At 44.6% G+C, this 22,727-nt stretch overlaps 1 protein-coding gene and 1 long non-coding RNA gene across 2 annotated transcripts; both read right to left on the minus strand.

Moving 5' to 3' along the window:
• Positions 1–1,035: 1,035 nt before the first annotated feature.
• On the minus strand, positions 1,036–3,268 carry LOC131542309 (uncharacterized). Its single transcript, XM_058778862.1, has 7 exons — positions 3,201–3,268; positions 2,870–3,039; positions 2,679–2,777; positions 2,135–2,367; positions 1,867–2,045; positions 1,685–1,778; positions 1,036–1,490 (listed from the first exon to the last, which is right to left on the minus strand). The coding sequence occupies exons 1-7, from the start codon at positions 3,266–3,268 to the stop codon at positions 1,248–1,250; spliced, it is 1,086 nt and encodes a 361-aa protein (XP_058634845.1). The 3' UTR covers positions 1,036–1,247.
• Positions 3,269–3,333: 65 nt separating this feature from the next.
• LOC131541900 (uncharacterized) lies at positions 3,334–4,207 on the minus strand. Its single transcript, XR_009271612.1, has 3 exons — positions 4,077–4,207; positions 3,722–3,814; positions 3,334–3,519 (listed from the first exon to the last, which is right to left on the minus strand). It is a non-coding gene; the product is annotated as an uncharacterized LOC131541900 (long non-coding RNA).
• Between the last annotated feature and the right edge of the window lie 18,520 nt (positions 4,208–22,727).

The raw sequence follows: 22,727 nt of genomic DNA on the forward strand, positions 1-22,727 counted from the left end.
TGTGCCATAACCAAGCCATATGGCTCTCATTTGTGTGCTGTCATCTGGACCATATACCTCAAAACATATTGTCATCCAAAAGAAAATCACCTCCAGTTCTAAAGCTATCTGTGTCTTTTTTTGAATTGTCGAATTTGGTCCTCCAAGTCACTGTTTTAAAACATTAAGCCACATTAAGCGTTTTATTATGTTCCAAAACCGTGCCTTGAACTAAGGACTGACTTATTAATTTGTTTGAGTCCAAGTTCAAAATACTATGAACTGCTCCATTGTGAACATACGAGCTGTAACCACTGCAAGCTGTAAAGTAAACAGGAAGAGTTTGTCCGAACTCAAATGGTTTTGCGAGGGAACGCAAATATCCTTGCGAGGGAAAGCAAAAGTTTTGCGAGAGAACACAAAACATTTGAAAAATATTTTTTCCTCCCAGCCTGAATTTTTTCCACTCACCCCGAATTTTCCCCACCACAATGTCCTTTAAAGGGCTCCGTAGGATTTGGTTGTGTGTTCTTGAAATCAAATCTTAAGAAAAAGTCAGTCAGTCCCATCTGCTATCTGAATATTCAGTCTGTCTTCATCGTGAATTATGAACCCGTCATCAGCACCGTTCTGGAGAACGTGTGTCGTGTTAGACGGTTTGCTTCAAGACCCCCCCAAGTTTGTTGTGTTAGCTCTGCATGTCTTCATCTAACTGAACGTGACCAGTATTTTTAACGACACAAGGGATACAAGGGAGAGGAACTGATCAGAGATGTATCAGAAGAAGGGAGACAGATGGCATCAAATACAGCATTTTACATTACATTATGCCATGTGATGCTGTATATAGAGGCATTACCATTGGAAGAGACTGCACATTACTATAACTCATCTGAAAAGTGCAGTGTAGATTCAGTCATATGTCATACTGCATTGACAGTAAACACTGTCTAGCACCAAACCTTATTGCCATGTCATATTGTAATGTGGCTGACGAGACGTGAGACGTGCGGATCCAAGTGCAAGCTTTTATTTAAAGGCATGGTCATATATACAGGCAGAGTCGAAACAATGGCAAACAGGTATGGCAGGGACAAGACAAAGAGTAATCCTAGGGCAAGCGAAGGTCGACGATGGGCGAACAGTATCCAAAAGGGCAAGGCAGAGAGATAATCTAGGTACACAGGCTATAATCCAGGCAAGGGAATAAACAGAGTCCGAACAGTGAGACGGGTAAATACTGGGAACACAGACTAGAAAACAACAAACTATGGCCAATATTTGCAAGCCACATCCATTGCAAAGAATTGTGCCTTGGCAGGCATGAGCTCCTTCTGAAGATACAGAGGGTAGGCAAATATCTCCCCCCTGTACATATTAAGAGCTTTCAGAAGGAATCCGTGGCGACACACTGCAACCTCCATCCCCTCTTCATCCAATTTGGAAGCCCTCCTTGATGTCTCCCTCGCTGCTGTCCACTGGAAGTCCCCACATGTGCCTTTTCCCTGTGTCTATGACACACATAACAAACACAACAAATCAAACAAAAGCAATGCTGTCATACAATATATGGCATTTATTCTCTCAGTTTGATTTTGGAGTAGCTGGTTGGTAGAAGTCAAGGAGGAAATCAAGGTCGGACATATGTGGATATATATGGTTCTTTTTGTGACAACTTTTTGGTCAAGTTATGATTGAAACTTGCATTTCTCACTGCTTTCTGTATGGTTTCCACAAATCTAGACGCCGCAACATCTTCAGCCACAAAGAGCCCCTCAAAAAAGGCAGGATCATCAGAGCTGAGGAAGAAAGAAAAATATGAAATACATCCATTAAATGTATAAAGAAAATAAATAAATCAGTAAAAAGACTGAAACAAAAGACCACCTTGTGTCTCGGCGAAAGCAATATAGCTTTCTGTTTCCATCGGCTGAAACAGCCAACATTTCTGGCGTGCAGGCTGGGCAGGTGAAAGGAGCACCACAGCAGAGCTGGTCTTCCTCAAATGAAGCATATGAAAACTCTAAGAAGCTGCGCTGTAGTGTATCGCCGTTGATTTGTCCAGACTGGAAGATATATAGAATGAAATAGTATATGTAACAATGTCTGATAATGGAAAGAAATGTTATAATATGGTAATAACAATTACACTTACTCTTCCTCCAATCTTAGTGCGATGCTCCAGCAGCTTTGCGAAGGCTTGTCTGGAGAATCCTGGAGAGATGACCTTGAGTTCCTGAAAGGTGTTCAGGAGGTCCAGTGTATAAACTGTGGAACTGGTGACAGAGGCTGGCCAATATCCACTCCTAAGGAGGTCCTTGAAGTCAGGGGTCCACTGATGCTGGCACGTTTGACATACATGTAGTGGCTGATGCAAATCAAAACGCCCTTTGAACAAAAAAGTACATTTAAAAATGAATTTTAAAACAGTTAGGTAATTCTGCAAATTGTGAATGGTTGAGAGACACTGCACAAATTCCTATAATCCCGGCACTCCAACCAGACTTCTTGAGTAGTGTCACACATTGTTTACATTTGTCTAAATCATCAAATTACAAACAGCCGTGTTGGCTAATGACAACACCATGTGCTAAACCATAGATTTTGACATGACTGCAATTGTAAGCACAATGCCACAGCACACTAGTATGAAAAACATCACATCTACAATAGCAATCTAAATAGTGAATTGTTCTTACCATTGATGGTAATTAAAATCACTAGTTTGGTGAGTAATATGGTGAAGTTTGTGCCTTCACAGGAGCAGTCTGGCGCCTTCACTGTTGGCAAAATGCAAGCTGGCAAAAAGAAAGAAAACCACTAATTTAGATTATCTGTAATTGGCTGCAGACACATGAACAGCAAAATGAGGGCTTTCATGAGAACATACCTTGCTCATGGATGCAATATCCATCTCGCCCTTTAATGACGCATAAAGTTGGAGGTATGGCTTCAAAAAACCCATGAATCACACATTCTCTGTTGTGGAGTGGCTGTTTTTTGTGATGCAATACATCACAGTCTCCACAGAACCACTCCTCAGGAAGACACTCTCTGCACCTAGGGAGAAAATAAAAAAATATTATAATATATTATTTCAGGTGAATAACTCATATAAAGTATAACACACTCAATTTAAGCTATTACAAATTTAGTTAGACACTAGGTTTGATTTTATTGTGGACTGAATAGTGGCTCAGTGTTTAGTGCTGTCACCTTACAGCAAGAAGGTCCTAGATTTACTTTTCTCATAAATGTGGTTTTCATCTGGGTGTCCCCCAAAACACATGCACCTTAGCCTATAAAGCAGGGCACTAAACATTAAAACCAACCAAATAACAGTAGGCTCATGGCAAAGCCAACACAATGGCTGACCAACAGCCTCTGTTGCAAGAAGGCATTTTAGGTGGTATGGTCTTGCTTCTTTCCAGCACTCTGAGGCTTTCTGCTGCCGAAAAGACCATGATGATGCAGAGCTTTTCTGAGGCTCAACAGAAGGATAAGATGTCAAAATATCGGAGAGCCTCTCCATATTTTTTTCTGTAAAGAAAATATGAAATAAAGCTGTGAGGGACAATTTAAATGAGGACAATTAAAAGTCGATTGATCGATATTTAGAATAAACATCATTTCATGATTAATCCATTAATCCATTTACGGCACTGTCAGTTTTGTCTAAGGGGTTTTTATTTAATCACACGTGGATTTTAGATTTAAACTTAAATTCATCACTTTGATTTACCAAATTGCTCTTGAGGATTGAGTTCTGCTGAGGGTACAGTAAGTGGAACCTCCACACTGGATGACAAGGAGCATTCGACCGGGGTGTGTGTGACTGTAAAACAGTACATAGAAGAATAAAAACATGTTAGACTATCACTGCATGTTTTTTTGTTTTTTACCCAAAAATGAACAATTTATGAAATCAGACGTATTTCTGTTAAGTACTTGGTAATGTTTTCTACTATAGTGCCACTGAAAGGTTTAGGCCTTTTTGGCTTTTTTGATATTGGAATATTTTAAACTCTCAACAATCAATTACAGTGTTCTAATTTGATTTGGTCCAACATTTACATGTAAAATAATTCAGATGCAACCTGTAGCTGCAGCTTGGCGTCGCCAAGGGGGCATTCTCCCCCTCGGCTTGCCATGTCCTAAAAACTCCCTTTTAGAGGTCTGTGGAGGGTCTCCTACAGAGCGTGCATGTTTCCTCTCCACAGCTGCTGTCTGTGTGTTAGAGGGAATATTTCTTGTAAGACCAATGTTGTTAAAAGTGCTGGATCCAAAAAACAGGTGATTAGTGGAAGGAAAACACAACATAGTGTGTTAATAAGGTGTTGAATGGCTTAAATGAACCTTGATTCTCCAAGTCTCTGTAACTCCAAAATATATTCCTTTTTCCAAAATATATTCCCTCAGTTACACAAGCCAAAGAGCATTATGTTAATGCATCATGCAATGTACCTGCATGTAATCTTCTGCACTCATTCATCCTTCTACATTCAGCACATTTTTACTTTAATTTGTCACCCATCCACATGTTCAAGTATAAATTGGAGGTATATAAAAACTCTTACCCTGGCTTCAGCTAGAACACGGTCTAGTTTCAGTTCAAGAGCCACACGTCTCCCCTCTTGGTAGTGGGGATCCTGTGAGTCAAGTTTACGTTTGGAGGCCATTGCAACGCAAACAGATACAGACAGACAGATGTACTGTATACAGAGAGGCTGCGATGGATGGATAGATAGATGGATAGAGATGGAGGTTGGCTCTTAAAAGTGCTGCAGGGGCTGGCGCTCTCCCTGGCAGTGGCAGGTCGTAGCGCCACTTCCACCGGCAGCTGCCAGAGTTCGTGGCAGATGCCACGGTTTTTTCCTGCCGTTTCTGGTGCTGTTTGAAACTACACCGTTCAAAGTGGCGATCGATGGTGTTTTAATAATGCAAAGTTCCCACAGGTGTGTTATTATTATTGTTTATTATTATAATACATTTGTATGTATCAGCTGCCAGAGTTTGTATCAGGAGTCACGATCGTTTATCACCGTACTGTAAACTACACAGTTTTATTTTTAAATAAAAGATTTGATTATGCATATTATATACCAGAAAGCAGATGCGACCAGAATATGAACCCAATAAGCTAAATTGCACAAGCATTTTCCCCATAAAGAACACATAAGGAGTGCTTAGCTGTATAGACAGTATATATGCACGTGTTTAGCCTACACAGGTGCTGTAACATGGCTGACGACGTGAGACGTGCGGATCCATTCGCAAGCTTTTATTAGGCAGAGACGTGGTCGTACAGGCAGGGTCGAAACAATGGCAAACAGGTATGGCAGAGACAAAACAAAGAGTAATCCTAGGGCAAGCAAAGGTCGACGATCGGCGAACAGTATCCAGTGGGCAAGGCAGAGAGATAATCCAGGGAACACGGGCTATAATCCAACAGGGGTGCAAACAGTGTCCAAACGGCAAGGCAAGGGTTAATCCAGGGAAACACAGGCTAGAACATACACGGGAAAACACAATCCAAAACAGACAGGGGAAAACTAACTGGGGCTCTGTAAGGTGCTACGGCTAGGGGAGAGGTAAACGCAAACAATACTCGGCCCAGAGGCAGAGAAAGTCCAAGGTTTATAAAGCGTGTGTGATCAGTATGTGCGTGGGATCAGGTGTGCGTGTGATTAGTGCAATGAGTGATTGCTGACAGCTGTGATCAGTGTTGGATGATGGGAATTGGAGTCCATGTGATGTGTGGTGTGCAAGTCCATGTGGTGAGCGGGTGACCTCTAGTGGAGGGTGAATGGAAGTGCAGACTAGATTCATGACAGGTGCGTAGCCATCATTTCAGAAGTGAGTGGGACAAATGTATATACTGTACATAGGCTACTGTTTATAAGAATATAGGAAACTTGATTTTTTTTTCTCTTATGTCTTTCTTTTAATTGGCTTAGAAGATACACTGTTGAACAATAACCAATAAATGATTTGTTAATGTACTACAAAGATGTTTTTTTTTTCTTCATTTGTATCACATATAAGACAGAATAGTTTCTGTACTGTAATAATCAGGTAGCACTGAAGTTTTCATAAACTTTATTTATTACCTGGAGATGGTTGAAAAAAAAGCACAAATAAACCATATATTGTCGCAATTGTGTTTAATGTCTTCACGTTTCCAAAGGTTTCTGCTTTTTATTCAGATCATACAGTGATAGATAGACGCTTTTGTCCATATTAGGGATTTCCTGGTACTTTGTAAGTTATTACTTCAATATGAGTCTGTCTTGCACTTTCTGCGGCCTCCGGCTTCGTCAAGTCAAGTCACCTTTATTTATATAGCGCTTTTAACAATACAGATTGTGTCAAAGCACTTAACAGTATCAAATTAGAGGATAGAGTGTCAGTAATGTATAATGATAAGATTAAACATTCAATTTTCAGTTAAAGGCATTTCATTATTGAATTCAGAGATGTCATTGTCTAGCTCAGTTTAGTTTAAATATTATCTGTGCAATCAAATCGGCGATATTCGCTAGAAATTAAGTGTCACCAACTGAGTAAGCCAGAGGCGACAGCGGCAAGGAATCAAAACTCCCTCTGTGACAGAATGGAGAAAAAAAAAACCTTGGGAGAAACCAAGCTCAGTCGGGGGGCCAGTTCTCCTCTGACCAGACGAAACCCGCAGTTCAAAAGTTTATATTTCTATTTTAATTTTGTTGCAATTTCTAACAATAGTAGTATTATGTAGTTAGGTATTGTATTATATTTTAGTTATTTTTTTGTTTGTTTTATTGTATTCAATCGAGGTTTTCGCTGGGGATATGTCTCTGGGGCTCATCTGGGTGTCCTGGTCTCCGCTGACGATCAGGGCTGTAGATGTCATCTCTTGGTGCTGATCCACCATCTGATCGGATACAGACTGAGAAACAGAATAGGAAAGAAACAGACAAATATTAGCGTAGATGCCATTCTACTTACGATGTAACGAGTACATCGTGTGTTATGGGGAGTGTTCCCGGTTCCGGTTGATCTAATTAATGCAGCCTAACAATCCTTTAACGGATTTGAATAATAGAAGCGTATTAGTGTGTTGTGTAAGCCAGGCTAAAGAGATGGGTCTTTAATCTATTTAAACTGACAGAGTGTGTCTGCCTCCCGAACAGTGTTAGGTAGATTGTTCCAGAGTTTGGGTGCTAAATAGGAATAGGATCTGCCGCCCGCAGTCGATTTTGATATTCTAGGTATTATCAAACGGCCAGAGTTTTGAGAACGCAGTGGACGTGGAGGACTATAATGTGATTGTTACGGGGCTGACGAGACGAGAGGCCTGCGGATCCATGTGCAGGCTTTTATTAGGCAGAGACGTGGTCATAACAGGCAGGGTCAAACAATGGCAAACAGGTATGGCAGGGACAAGACAAAGTAAAACTTAGGGCAAGCGTGGGTCGACGATCAGCGAACAGTATCCAGAGGGGTGAGACAGAGAGGTAATCCAACAACGTTAGCGATAGTCCAGTCAGGGGAAAACACAATCCGACAAGGCTAGGCAAGGCAAGGCTAGGAAAACTAATAGGGCTCTGTAGGGCAGCAATAATACGTACAATACTTGGCCCCGAGGGAGAGAATGTCCAGGGTTAAAATAGTGTGTGTGATTAGAGATGCTGTGTGATCAGGTGTGCGTGTGATTAGTGCAATGAGTGATTGGTGACAGCTGTGTGCGTGTGATTGGTGAGATGGCTGATGGGAAATGCAGTCCATGTGATGTGTGGTGTCCTCTAGTGGTAAATGAACGGGAGTGCAGACCAGATTCGTGACAGAGCCCCCCCCCCAAAGTGCGGCTTCCAGACGCTCCACACAGTCTATAATCAGGAGGGAGGTGGAGCGGAGGCAGAACTGGGGGAGGGATGGAGGGCCAGGTCCTTGTGGAAGTGGAGTGATCTGGGACCGAGGTGGAGCTGGCAGAGCAGGAAGCCAGGGCAGAGTTGATGGGACTGGAACCCACCAGGGCGGACCAGACGGAGCAGAAGCCCACCAGGGCGGACCAGACGGAGCAGGAGCCCACCAGGGCGGACCAGACGGGACTTGAGCCCACCAGGGCGGACCAGACGGAGCAGGAGCCCACCAGGGCGGACCAGACGGAGCAGGAGCCCACCAGGGCGGATCAGGAACCCACAGCAGAGCCTGGGACCTAGGGAGGATGGAAACACAAGGAGAAGACAGAACATGCACAGACACAAGGACTGGGGTAGGGAACACAGGAAGTTCATGGTAGGTCTCCATAGCTGTGACAGGACAGAATGAGAGTTCATTGACTGCCTCCCTAGCCGTGACAGGACAGAACGAGAGTTCATTGACGGCCTCCATAGGCGTGACAGGACAGAACGAGAGTTCATTGACGGCCTCCATAGCCGTGACAGGACAGAACGAAAGTTCATTGACGGCCTCCATTGCCGTGACAGGACAGAACGAGAGTTCGTTGACGGCCTCCATAGCCGTGACAGGACAGAACGAGAGTTCGTTGACGGCCTCCATAGCCGTGACAGGACAGAACGAGAGTTCATTGACGGATACCGCTGACACCTCTGGAGGTTCTGCGGCGGTTGCCGCCACCTCTGGAGGTTCTACAGTGGTAAACACAGGACACAGGGAGAGTTCAGTAATGGTCTCTTTGACCGCAACACAACAGAATGAGAGTTCATTGACAGATACCGCTGACACCTCTGGAGGTTCTACAGTGGTAAACGCAGGACACAGGGAGAGTTCAGTAATGGTCTCTTCGACCGCAACACAACAGAATGAGAGTTCATTGCTGGGCGCCACCACCATACGAGGAGCTGAAGTGAGCACCGCCGCTTCGAGAGGTTCTGCAGCATGTACCGCCTCCTCTGGAGACACTGCAGCAGGCACCATCACTTCAGGGAACACAGCAGTGAGCGCCACTACCTCAGGAGGTTCTGCAGCGTCAGCCGCCACCTCTAGAGACACCATAGTGGACGCCGCCACCTCTGGGAGTTCTGTGGTGGTGTATGCAGCCCAAACACACCAAAATGCGATCCCCATCAGGGGAAGCATTTCAGACAGGGGAATCAGTTCAGGAACAGGAGGGCTAGAGTGAGTGGGTTTGGGGATACCAGCTGTGCGTGCAGACACCAGCGGTGAATCCCTCACACTGGATATCAGACTGGGATAATGAAAGACTGACCTTGGTGATCTGAGTGTGTCAGCCCGGACGTGACCCGACTCTGGAAGGTCAGCGGAGGCGTGACGCTGTGACTCTGGGCGAGCAGCGGAGGCGTGGCGCTGTGACTCTGGGCGAGCAGCGGAGGCGTGGCGCTGTGACTCTGGACGAGAAGCGGAGACGTGACTTGACTTTAGGAGATAGGCTGTGAAGTGCTGTGACTCTGGACGGGCAGCTGTGACGTGCTGCTGTGACTCTGGACGAGCAGCTGTGACGTGCTGCTGTGACTCTGTACGAGCAGCTGTGACGTGCTGCTGTGACTCTGGACGAGCAGCTGTGACGTGACTTGACTTTAGGAGATCGGCTGTGACGTGCTGTGACTCTGGACGAGCAGCTGTGACATGCTGCTGTGACTCTGGACGAGCAGCTGTGACGTGACTTGAATTTAGGAGATCGGCTGTGACGTGCTGTGACTCTGGACGAGCAGCCGTGACGTGCTGCTGTGACTCTGGACGAGCAGCCGTGACGTGCTGCTGTGACTCTGGACGAGCAGCCGTGACGTGCTGCTGTGACTCGGGACGGACAGCTGTGACGTGCTGCTGTGACTCGGGACGGACACCTGTGACGGGGCAAGATTCTGGGAGATCAGTTGAGACGTGACTCGGTTGATGACGACCAACTGTGACTTGACTGGGCTCTTTAACAGCAACTGTGACTTGACTGGGCTCTTGGAGATCAGCTCTGACTTGGCTTGATTCGTGAAGATCAACAGTGACTTGACTTAGCTTGTGAAGATTAGCTTTGACTTGGCTTGATTCGTGAAGATCAACAGTGACTTGACTTAGCTTGTGAAGATCAGCTTTGACTTGGTTTGACTCGTGACGATCAGCTGTGACTTGACTTGGCTTATAACGATCAACGGTAGCTTGACTGGGTTCATGAAGATCAATGGTGACTTGACTTGGCTCTTTAACAGCAACTGTGACTTGACTGGGCTCTTTAACATCGACTGTGACTTGACCTGGCTCATTACTGGCAGCAAGAACATGACGGGGTGTTGTTGTGGCCGCCATTTTGTGAACGGGTTCCGCTGGCACCGCCATTTTGTGAGCGTGCTCCTGCGCGGTTGTGATCATGCAATTGAGTGCGGTGTCGCGTTCCTCCGCGACACCCACAGTGAACGATGAACCCACAGTCAGTAAAGCATAGTCCATAAAATCACTCAAAGACAAACGGGGACCCTCGCGAATTAGTCGCGATTTGAGCGGCTGGTTAATGCCCTCGCAAAAGAAGTCTATGAGTACACAGTCCGGCAGATCAGAAAAATAGGCTAAATCCAAGTACTCCTGTATATAATCCTCGAGCGATCGCACTCCCTGCTCGAGGGTTAATAACAGTCTCGCAGTGTCCATACCTGGCCAGTGTCCATCTGAAAAGCCGCTGGATCCTTGTGTGGCCGAGTATTCTGTTACGGGGCTGACGAGACGAGAGGCCTGCGGATCCATGTGCAGGCTTTTATTAGGCAGAGACGTGGTCATAACAGGCAGGGTCAAACAATGGCAAACAGGTATGGCAGGGACAAGACAAAGAGTAAAACTTAGGGCAAGCGTGGGTCGACGATCAGCGAACAGTATCCAGAGGGGCGAGACAGAGAGGTATTCCAACAACGTAAGCGATAGTCCAGGCAGGGGAAAACACAATCTGACAAGGCTAGGCAAGGCAAGGCTAGGAAAACTAATAGGGCTCTGTAGGGCAGCAATAATGCGTACAATACTCGGCCCCGAGGGAGAGAATGTCCAGGGTTAAAATAGTGTGTGTGATTAGAGATGCTGTGTGATCAGGTGTGCGTGTGATTAGTGCAATGAGTGATTGGTGACAGCTGTGTGCGTGTGATTGGTGAGATGGCTGATGGGAAATGCAGTCCATGTGATGTGTGGTGTCCTCTAGTGGTAAATGAACGGGAGTGCAGACCAGATTCGTGACAGTGATAAGAGCTCGCTCAAGTACTGAGGAGCTAAACCATTCAGGGCTTTATAAGTAATTAACAAGATTTTAAAATCTATCCGATGTTTGATAGGGAGCCAGTGCAGTGTTGACAGAACCGGGCTAATGTGGTCATATTTCCTGGTTCTAGTAAGGACTCTAGCTGCTGCATTTTGGACCAACTGTAGTTTGTTGATCAAGCATGCAGAACAACCACCCAATAAAGCATTACAATAGTCTAACCTTGAGGTCATAAACGCATGAATTAACATTTCTGCATTTGACGTTGAGAACATTGGTCGCAATTTAGATATGCTTCTGAGATGAAAAAATTCAGTTTTACAGATGCTAGAAACATGGCTTTCACATGAAAGATTGCTATCAAACAGCACACCTAGGTTCCTGACTGATGAAGAAGAATTGACAGAGCAGCCATCAAGTGTTAGATAATGTTCTAGGTTATTACATGTGGGGTTTTTAGGTCCGATAATTAACACCTCTGTTTTTTCAGAATTTAGCAGTAAAAAATTACTCGTCATCCAGTTTTTTATATCGACTATGCATTCCGTTAGTTTCTCAATTTGGTGTGTTTCACCGGGCCGCGAAGAAATATATGAGTATATTCGTGTATGAGTATATTTTGTCACATTTCCCTGGTTAAATAAACATTACATTAAAAAGGCCAAATACAATGATATTATGTATTTTTACACTGTGTAATATTCTGTTTATCAAAACCAATAAATGTCATCAAGTTAGTGTTTTTACGTATTTTTAAATTTATTCCAGAATAATAACAAAAGGCAGTAACAATACAAACATTTTATTTGTCAACTGATGTCCAGGTGTTCTTTTTAACTTTACCAGCTGGTGTCGCTGTTGAACAGAATTACTTTATAAAAACTAGTGACTTTTACACTTTTTAATGTCATATTTTGTAATACTTGCATTGATTTATTTTTGTAATATCGATAATTTTCTCATCCAGTTTTTTTTTTCTCTGAAGAGACTCTGCCTCCCTTGCCGTGACTGATGGCAGGCAACGACTGATAACAGAAGCTGTACAACACACAAACATCAGAAATTCAGTAATCTTAAATTATGATCCTTGCGGTTCTGAGGTTATGTACATTTTGGCAGGTTATTTTACATTCATTTCATGCATGCAAATTAATAAAGTGATGAATGGAAATTGGGCAGTTCAATTAAGTATAGAATTTTTGTAATGGCTACAAAAATTAAAATGGACAAATGTGGGATCACCGAGAAATGAAATGTTTTTTTTATTACCATTTGTAGGCTATAGCCACGGTTTTTACTACAATTAGTATGCTTAAACTATGGTGAGTGTAGCAAAATGTTTTATTTGTTGCAAAACGATGTGTAATTTTCGTAGGTTTTGTTGCAAACAATTTTTACTGTTATTTTATAATGAAAAACGGAAGTAATGTATTTATAATATTTTTTTTTTTTTATTAAAAATATCATTTATGTCATGAAATGCTCTAGGCCTACATATTTTAAGCATTAATTGTAACATTTGTATATACACCAAATATTTTGACCATACTTTCTTCTTCCACAGCAGGAAAACATTTTTTGAGAGACACCAGGACTGCAGCTGACTGGTGCGGTAACAGAAATTGGAATGGATTTTTATTTTTATAAATAAATTGATTGATGCATACTACATACCAACAAGCAGATGAGCGCCAAATTAAATCCCTACACAAAGCTTGCGTGGGCAGAAAGTTCTCCAGCGGAACTGTTCACTTCTTTCCTGTTTGTGAAAAGACAGGACTGTGATATGTTCTGCAAAGAACTTGTGGATAAAAAGAAGTGGGCTAATGTCGCCATGTATTTGAGTATTTTTTTTTCATCCTTCAGGATCCGACAGTTCACTATACAGTTCACAGGAAAGGATTAATAAAGAGTGAACAATAAAAGCTGAACAGTCTCCATAAAAGTTACCTTTTTTTGCCATCTAGTCCAGCATCAGAAAGTCATCCTATTTTCATTGTCAGCCTCTGCTGTTTGTACTGTAAAAACTACAGTACTTGATTATTGTGGCGAGGGGGGCGTGGCTCAGCGAGGTCTGCAGCGGGAGAGAGAGCTGGGAGACGAGCGGTGAGTAAGTGGGTCAAGTGCAAATGACAAACACCTGTGTCTTATTCCAGTAAGTGGCGTGGGGAGACCGTATAAAAGACACCTGGGAACGTCAGAGAGGAGAGAGAGAGCTACTGTGGACTGGAGGCTGCGATCTGGGGATTGTGCGAGTGTGACGTGTGCTCAGGAGAGCAGGACTGTTTCCGTGCGGTTGCACGATTATGTTGAGCGCTGAGAGCGCGACTTTCTGTTGTTTTTAGAAAACTAAATAAAAACCCCAGTCTCAGCCTAGCCGACCTCGTCCTCTTCCTTCCTACCCATTTGACTTTGTTACACTGGTGCCGAAACCCGGGAAGGAAGCAGGAGGGACGCTGCCATCATGCAGACTCCCACAAGCACGCCGTTTGCGGACGTAATCTCATCTCTTGCGGTCCTCCACCAGGAACAACATCAGGCGCTGCTGGACATGCGGACTGACCAGGAGCACCGCTTCCAGGCCATTTGTCGGGCGCAGCAGGAGGACCGCGAGACGTTCCGGAGCTGGATGAACCGGGAGGTTCGGGCAGAAACCACCGCACGGGCAACCCCACCCCCCCACCTGCCACTGAACAAGATGGGGGCTCAGGATGACCCCGAAGCGGTTTTAGATCTCTTTGAGAAGACCGCGGAAGCGGGGGGGTGGCCTCGTGAACAGTGGCCGGTGCGTCTGATACCCCTCCTATCTGGGGAGGCGCAGGTGGCGGCACAACAATTGCCCGTGCCGAACCTCCTGGTCTTCGATGATCTGAAGAGAGCCATCCTCCAGCGGGTCGGCCGAAGCCCAGAGCAACATCGCCAGCGGTTCCGTTCGCTGGTCCTGGGCGAGCGGCCGGCCCTTCGTGAAGGCACAACAGCTCCGGGACTCGTGCCGCAAATGGCTGCTGGCTGAGGGAAGCGACGTCGACCACATCATCGACCGGGTGGTACTGGAGCAATTTGTCACTCGCCTGCCAAGGAAGACTGCGGAGTGGGTCCAGTGCCACCAACCGACGTCGCTGGACTCAGCCATCCAGCTGGCGGAGGATCAGATGGTAGCGTGCCCCGGGGTCAGCGAACCCCTTCCAGCTGTCTCTCTCTCGCCACCTTTGCTTTCTCCCTCTCTCTCTCTCTCTCCCTCTGCCGCTCGACCTGTTCCCCTTCCTAGGTCCCGTCCTCCAGGTCTTCCTCGGGTCCCACCCCGAGGACTGGGTGGGACTGGCCAGGATTATACCGCTGGTCCGAGAATCCCGCCGGGGGCGGGACTGACCTCCGCTAGGACCGATATGGGCTCCGTTTCCCCGCTCTCCCCACGCCACTCACTTAACCCACTTCCTGCCACTAGGGCGGCGGGGAGGTCTGGGCCGACCTGTTGGCGTTGCGGGGACCCGGGGCATTTTATTGACAGGTGCCCGGTGATGGAGGTGGGAACAATGATCCGGGTCCCGGATGCACCGCAGGCTGCCCCCGATCAGGCTGGCAGGTACCAAATACCTGTGAGTATTAAGGGGGGTACCTACCAGGCTTTGGTGGATTCAGGCTGTAACCAAACCTCTATCCATCAAAGCCTGATTCGGCCGAGGCATTGGATACTAACCGCATGGTTCGATGCGGTGTGTGCACGGGATGTGGTGAGATATCCTTTAATGTCCGCTGTGATCCAATTTAGGGGACAAAAGCATAGAGTGGAGGTCGCAGTTAACCCGCACCTCCGACATCCGCTGATTCTGGGAACTAATTGGCCCGCTTTTAGTGAATTATTGGGATGTTTTTGTGAGGATGTTTCTTGGGGGAGAGGAAAACAGGGAAGGGGCGCGCTGGTACAGGTGGGAGAGGTTGAACCGGGACCACTGAGTTCTGAACCAGAGGAACCGAGTGAAATCGAGAGGCTGATCCTCTCGGAACGCGATGATTTTCCTCTGGAACAGACTCAGGATGAGTCATTAAAACATGCTTTTGAACAGGTCCGCTATATCGACGGTCAACCTCTCCAGCCGGCTTGACCGCTCTCCTATCCCTATTTTTCAATTGTGAAAGATCGGTTGTATCGAGTGACCCAAGACGCTCAGACAAAGGAAGATACAACACAGTTGTTAGTGCCAAAAAGCAGTCGGGAAATGCTTTTCCAGGCGGCTCATTGTAATCCCATGGCTGGACATTTAGGCCAAACGACAACATTAAATCGTCTCATGGCCCGTTTTTTTTGGCCGGGCATTCATGAGAATGTACGCAGGTGGTGCGCGTCTTGTCGCGAATGTCAGCTGGTGAATCCTCCGGCCTCCCCAAAAGCGCCTTTGCGCCCGCTACCATTAATGCAGGTCCCCTTCGAAAGAATTGGGATGGACCTCATCGGGCCATTAGAGCGATCAGCGAGAGGACATCGCTTTGCATTAGTCCTGGTGGACTATGCAACCCGTTATCCTGAGGCAGTGCCGCTCCGCAGCTTTTCTGCCAAGAGTGTTGCGGACGAGCTGTTTCGCTTAATCTCCCGAGTGGGGATCCCGAAAGAGATCCTCACTGATCAAGGCACGGCATTTATGTCACGTACGTTACGCGAACTATACGAATTGTTGGGCATTAAATCGATTCGCACCAGCGTCTATCACCCACAAACGGACGGACTGGTGGAACGATTTAATCGCACATTAAAAACCATGATTCGGAAGTTCGTTCACGAAGACGCCAAAAATTGGGACAAGTGGTTGGAACCCCTCTTATTCGCTGTGCGGGAGGTCCCGCAAGCCTCCACGGGGTTTTCCCCCTTCGAGCTTCTTTATGGACGTCAGCCCGAGGGTTCTTGATGTCCTGAGAGAAACTTGGGAGGACGGGCCTTCTCAAAGTAAAAATGAAATTCAGTATGTACTGGACCTGAGAACAAAACTCCACACGCTGGGGCGGCTATCTAGGGAGAATTTGTTGCAGGCCCAGGACAGACAAAGCCGGCTATATAACAGGGGAACCAATTTGCGGAAATTTTCACAGGGAGATAAAGTGCTTGTATTACTCCCAACTTTGAGTTCCAAATTACTTGCGAAGTGGCAAGGACCGTTCGAGGTCACAAGGCAAGTAGGAGATCTCGATTATGAGGTGGTACGAACAGATAGGGGTGGGGCACATCAAATTTATCACCTCAACCTCCTAAAAAAATGGAGCGAGGCGGAGTCAGTGATGCTGGTGACGGTGGTGAGTGGAGAGGATGATCTCGGGCCAGAGGCGAGACTCAAAACGCAATCTCTCGCTCTGGCCCCGGGAGGAGATCATCTCTCGCCCTCCCAGCTCACTGACGTGGCCAGGTTGCAAACAGAATTTGCTGATGTGTTCTCGCCCCTACCTGGTTGAACAGATCTCATTCAGCATCATATCGAGACCGAGCCAGGCGTAGTAGTACGCAGCCGGCCGTGTCGATTACCTGAGCACAAGAAAAGGTGGTTCAGGCGGAATTAGAGGCAATGCTCGAAATGGGAGTGATAGAAGAATCCAACAGTGATTGGGCGAGCCCGATAGTCGTAGTTCCTAAGACGGACGGCTCGGTCCGGTTCTGTGTGGATTACTGCAAAGTAAATGCTGTGTCGAAGTTCGACGCGTATCCAATGCCGCGAATCGACGAATTGCTTGATCGGCTGGGCACAGCTCGTTTTATTCGACACTGGACTTAACGAAGGTTATTGGCAGATCCTTATAGCGGTATCTAAAGAAAAGACAGCCTTCACAACGCCGTTTGGATTACACCAATTTGTTACGCTTCCGTTCGGCTTGTTCGGGGCGCCGGCTACTTTCCAGCGACTCATGGACCGTATTCTCCGGCCCCATGCTGCATATGCCGCTGCCTACCTGGATGATATCATCATCTATAGTAACGACTGGCAGCGGCATATGGAGCATGTGAGGGCTGTCCTGAGAGCGCTGAGGGTGGCCGGGCTCACGGCCAACCCGAGGAAGTGTGCGGTTGGGCGTGTGGAGGTCAGGTATCTGGGCTTCCACTTGGGTCACGGACAAGTGCGTCCCCAAATTGATAAGACTGCAGCCGTTGCAACTTGTCCGAGGCCTAAGACCAAAAAGGAGGTGAGACAGTTCCTGGGGCTGGCGGGATACTATAGAAGGTTTGTGCCTAATTATTCGGACCTCACCAGCCCGCTGACTGATCTCACTAAAAAGGAGGCGCCCGATCCGGTCCAGTGGACGGAGCTGTGTCAGCAGGCTTTTACCCAGGTAAAGGCTGCTCTGTGTGGCGGGCCGCTATTACACTCTCCTGACTTTTCTCTCCCCTTCTTGTTGCAGACTGACGCGTCGGACAGGGGGCTGGGGGCAGTCCTGTCCCAGGAGATAGAGGGGGAGGAGTGGCCGGTGCTGTACATTAGTCGCAAGCTCTCGAAGAGAGAGACTAAGTACAGCACCATAGAGAAGGAGTGTTTGGCCATCAGGTGGGCCGTCCTCACTCTCCGATATTATCTCCTGGGACGGGAATTCACTCTCTGTTCGGACCACGCCCCTCTGCAGTGGCTCCACCGCATGAAAGATACCAACGCGCGGATCACTCGTTGGTATCTGGCTTTACAGCCTTTTAAGTTCCAGGTGGTCCACAGGCCGGGTGTTCAGATGGCTGTGGCGTGGGGGGCGTGGCTCAGCGAGGTCTGCAGCGGGAGAGAGAGCTGGGAGACGAGCGGTGAGTAAGTGGGTCAAGTGCAAATGACAAACACCTGTGTCTTATTCCAGTAAGTGGCGTGGGAGACCGTATAAAAGACACCTGGGAACGTCAGAGAGAGAGAGAGCTACTGTGGACTGGAGGCTGCGATCTGGGGATTGTGCGAGTGTGACGTGTGCTCAGGAGAGCAGGACTGTTTCCGTGCGGTTGCACGATTATGTTGAGCGCTGAGAGCGCGACTTTCTGTTGTTTTTGGAAAACTAAATAAAACCCCAGTCTCAGCCTAGCCGACCTCGTCCTCTTCCTTCCTACCCATTTGACTTTGTTACAATTATCTTTTGAGAATATATATATATATATATATATATATATATATAGTATATATGTTAAATAAATTAAACAATTAAACATTACTTGAAAAGTACATTTCATAATGGGCTTTTGTAACTTTTGACAGTGTTGTAAAGTATTAGTGTAGTTCTCAGATCCAATTGTTGTGACAATTTTGGCATATTTTGGCTCAACTGGAGGCTGTAATTACTTGTTTGTTCATTTTCCTGCTCGTTTTTTTACATTTTAGGGAAAATCTAAAGGCCTACATTTTTCTTTATAGTTACGAAATTAATATCACATTAATTGTGTATAATTTTCTTTTTTCTTCCTTTTGGCTGAGGGGATTAAAGCAGTTCAGAGAACGAAAAGTACATACCCTTATCTGTCCGATTTTCACAGATTTGTTATGCCGTTCCTTTATTTAGAAATAAATATATAAATTACCAAGCAGTTTTGAAAACCAACGCTTAGTCAAAAAAATTTAACTAATAAAAAAGAATGCTGTAGCCTACAATTGCACACGTTTCTTAGGCCTGTTTCTTGATAGAAAAGTAACAAATAAAAAAACAATACGTGAACTGAACTCACAGCATCGGAGTTTACGAGACAACTTTGTTGTTATGAGCACTGTACTGTACATTTAGACCATGTCTAACACTTTTTTAAAGTAAAAGCACAAAGAATGTTATGTTTTAAGGAAAAAGGCCTGAAGATATTCCAGCGTGGGATACAAATAAGTTTTAATTTGGACTCACTATTGCAGTTATGTGATAGGCCTATTATAGTTTCTTACTGTTTGCCAAAAACAAAATAAAAACTACAACTAAACAAAAGCTAAAATGAATATATATATAGGCTACAGAGAGAAAGAGAGAGAGAGAGCGAGGAGAGAGAGAGAGAGAGAGAGAGAGAGAGCGAGCCTAGACATTAAAAAAGTATGGATAACAAAACATGACAAAAACAGGCTACTGTAAGTTAAATTAAAGTGTACAAAGAAAAATAAAAATAAAATGAGATGTAAAATATTGAACCACTATAAATGTGTATTGTACCATTTATAATTTTCTTTTTATTAATTGTTGTTGTTACTTTATTTGGTTTGAGTTGTTTTAATTATTTTATTGATAAATGAGGCCTTGTCAACTATTTTAAATAAAAAAGTTAGCCTATTTATAATTTATTTTATTTCAGTAACGTCTAAGTCAAGTCAAGTCAAGTCACCTTTATTTATATAGCGCTTTTACAATACAGATTGTGTCAAAGCACTTAACAGTATCAAATTGGAGGATAGAGTGTCAGTAATGTATAATGATAAGATTAAACACTCAATTTTCAGTTAAAGGCATTTCATTATTGAATTCAGAGATGTCATTGTCTAGCTCAGTTTAGTTTAAATAGTATCTGTGCAATCAAATCGGCGATAATCGCTAGAAATTAAGTGTCCCCAACTGAGCAAGCCAGAGGCGACAGCGGCAAGGAACCAAAACTCCCTCCGAGACAGAATGGAGAAAAAACCTTGGGAGAAACCAGGCTCAGTCGGGGGGCCAGTTCTCCTCTGACCAGACGAAACCCGCAGTTCAAAAGTTTATATTTCTATTTTAATTTTGTTGCAATTTCTAACAATAGTAGTATTATGTAGTTAGGTATTTTATTATATTTTAGTTATTTTGTTATTTTTGGTTGATATATCTAGGGATATATCTCTGGGGGTCATCTGGGTGTCCTGGTCTCCGCTGACGATCAGGGCTGTAGACATCATCTCTTGGTGCTGATCCACCATCTGATCGGATACGGACTGAGAAACAGACTAGGAAAGAAACAGACAAATATTAGCGTAGATGCCATTCAACTGACGATGTAACGAGTACATCGTGTGTTATGGGGAGTGTTCGGTTCGGTTGATCTAATTAATGCAGCCTAACAATCCTTTAACGGATTTGAATAATAGAAGCGTATTAATGCGTTATGTGTAAGCCAGGCTAAAAGATGGGTCTTTAATCTAGATTTAAACTGACAGAGTGTGTCTGCCTCCCGAACAGTGTTAGGTAGACTGTTCCAGAGTTTGGGTGCTAAATAGGAATAGGATCTGCCGCCCGCAGTCGATTTTGATATTCTAGGTATTATCAAACGGCCAGAGTTTTGAGAACGCAGCGGACGTGGAGGACTATAATGCGATAAAAGCTCGCTCAAGTACTGAGGAGCTAAACCATTCAGGGCTTTATAAGTAATTAACAAGATTTTAAAATCTATCCGATGCTTGATAGGGAGCCAGTGCAGTGTTGACAGAACCGGGCTAATATGGTCATATTTCCTGGTTCTAGTAAGGACTCTAGCTGCTGCATTTTGGACTAACTGTAGTTTGTTGATCAAGCGTGCAGAACAACCACCTAATAAAGCATTACAATAATCTAACCTTGAGGTCATAAACGCATGAATTAACATTTCTGCATTTGACGTTGAGAGCATTGGTCGCAATTTAGATATGCTTTTGAGATGAAAAATGCAGTTTTACAGATGCTAGAAACATGGCTTTCAAATGACAGATTGCTATCGAACAGCACACCTAGGTTCCTGACTGATGAAGAAGAATTGACAGAGCAGCCGTCAAGTGTTAGATAATGTTCTAGGTTATTACATGTGGGGTTTTAGGTCCGATAATTAACACCTCTGTTTTTTCAGAATTTAGCAGTAAAAATTATTTGTCATCCAGTTTTTATATCGACTATGCATTCCGTTAGTTTCTCAATTTGGTGTGTTTCACCGGGCGAAGAAATATAGAGCTGAGTATCATCAGCATAACAGTGAAAGCTAACACCATGTCTCCTGATAATATCTCCCAAGGGTAACATATAAAGCGTGAAAAGTAACGGCCCTAGTACTGAGCCTTGAGGTACTCCATACTGCACTTGTGATCGATATGATACCTCTTCATTCACTGCTACGAACTGATGGCGGTCAGATAAGTACGATTTGAACCATGCTAAGGCACTTCCACTAATGCCAACAAAGTTTTCTAGTCTATTCAAAAGAATGTTGTGGTCGATAGTGTCGAACGCAGCGCTAAGATCCAGTAGAACTAATAAAGAGATACAACCACGATCAGATGATAGAAGCAGGTCATTTGTAACTCTAATGAGAGCAGTCTCAGTACTATGATACGATCTAAATCCTGACTGGAATTCCTCACAGATATCATTTTCTCTAGGAAGGAATATAATTGTGAGGATACTACCTTTCTAGTATCTTTGACAGAAAAGGGAGATTTGAGATCGGTCTGTAATTAACTAGATCTTTGGGGTCAAGTTGTGGTTTTTAATGAGAGGCTTAATAACAGCCAATTTGAAGGTTTTGGGGACATATCCTAATGACAATGATGAATTAATAATAGCCAAAAGAGGATCTATGACTTCTGGAAGCAGCTCTTTTAGTAGTTTAGATGGAATCGGGTCTAACATACATGTTGTTGGTTTAGATGATTTAACAAGTTTATACAATTCTTCCTCTCCACAGTAGAGAATGAATGGAATTGTTCCTCAGGGGATCTATAGTGCGCTATCTGATGCGATACTGTAGCTGACGGCTGCAAGGATACAATTTTATCTCTGATAGTATCGATCTTGGAAGTGAAGTAGTTCATAAAGTCATTACTGCTATGCTCTTGGGAAATGCCAACACCTGTTGATGCTTGATTTTTCGTTAATTTAGTTACTGTATTGAATAAATACCGAGGGTTATGTTTGTTTTCTTCTAGAAGAGACGAAAAGTAATCAGATCTAGCAGTTTTAATGCTTTTCTGTAGGATAGGGTACTTTCCGCCAAGCTAAACGAAATACCTCTAATTTAGTTTTCCTCCAGCTGCGCTCCATTTTCCGGCTGCTCTCTTTAGGGCGCGGGTGTGCTCATTATACCACGGTGTTGGACTCTTATCCTTAATCTTCCTTAAGCGTAAAGGAGCAACCGCATCTAAAGTGCTAGAAAAGAGAGAGTCCATAGTTCCTGTTACATCATCAAGTTGTTCTGAGCTATTGGATATGCTGAGGAACTGAGATAAGTCAGGAAGATTATTTATAAAGCAGTCTTTTGTGGTAGAGGTAATGGTTCTACCATATTTGTAACAAGAAGTTGGCTTTACAGCTTTAGCTATATGGAATATACAGGAGACTAGATAATGATCTGAGATATCATCGCTCTGCTGTAAAATTTCAACGCCACTGACATCAATTCCATGTGACAGTATTAAATCTAGAGTATGATTTCGACAATGAGTAGGTCCTGACACGTGTTGTTTAACACCAATTGAGTTTAGAATGTCTATAAATGCTGATCCCAACAAATCTCTTTCATTATCAACATGGATATTAAAATCACCAACGATTAGGACTTTATCTGCAGTCAGTACTAACTCCGATAGAAGATCAGAAAATTCTTTAATAAAGTCTGTATGGTGCCCTGGTGGCCTGTATACAGTAGCCAGTACAAACATCA

The sequence above is a fragment of the Onychostoma macrolepis genome, chromosome 06 (assembly GCF_012432095.1).
Source record: "Onychostoma macrolepis isolate SWU-2019 chromosome 06, ASM1243209v1, whole genome shotgun sequence".
Lineage (NCBI taxonomy): Eukaryota > Metazoa > Chordata > Actinopteri > Cypriniformes > Cyprinidae > Onychostoma > Onychostoma macrolepis.

What these genes read in the sequence shown, in the direction of transcription:
- LOC131542309 (XM_058778862.1), bottom strand. Translation starts at nt 3,268, where the DNA reads ATGTGTTTTGGGGGACACCCAGATGAAAACCACATTTATGAGAAAAGT. An exon ending in ATATTGCATCCATGAGCAAG is followed by an intron (nt 2,778 to 2,869) that starts GTATGTTCTCAT and finishes TCTTTTTGCCAG; the next exon opens with CTTGCATTTTGCCAACAGTG. An exon ending in TACAGAAAGCAGTGAGAAAT is followed by an intron (nt 1,491 to 1,684) that starts GCAAGTTTCAAT and finishes TGTGTGTCATAG; the next exon opens with ACACAGGGAAAAGGCACATG.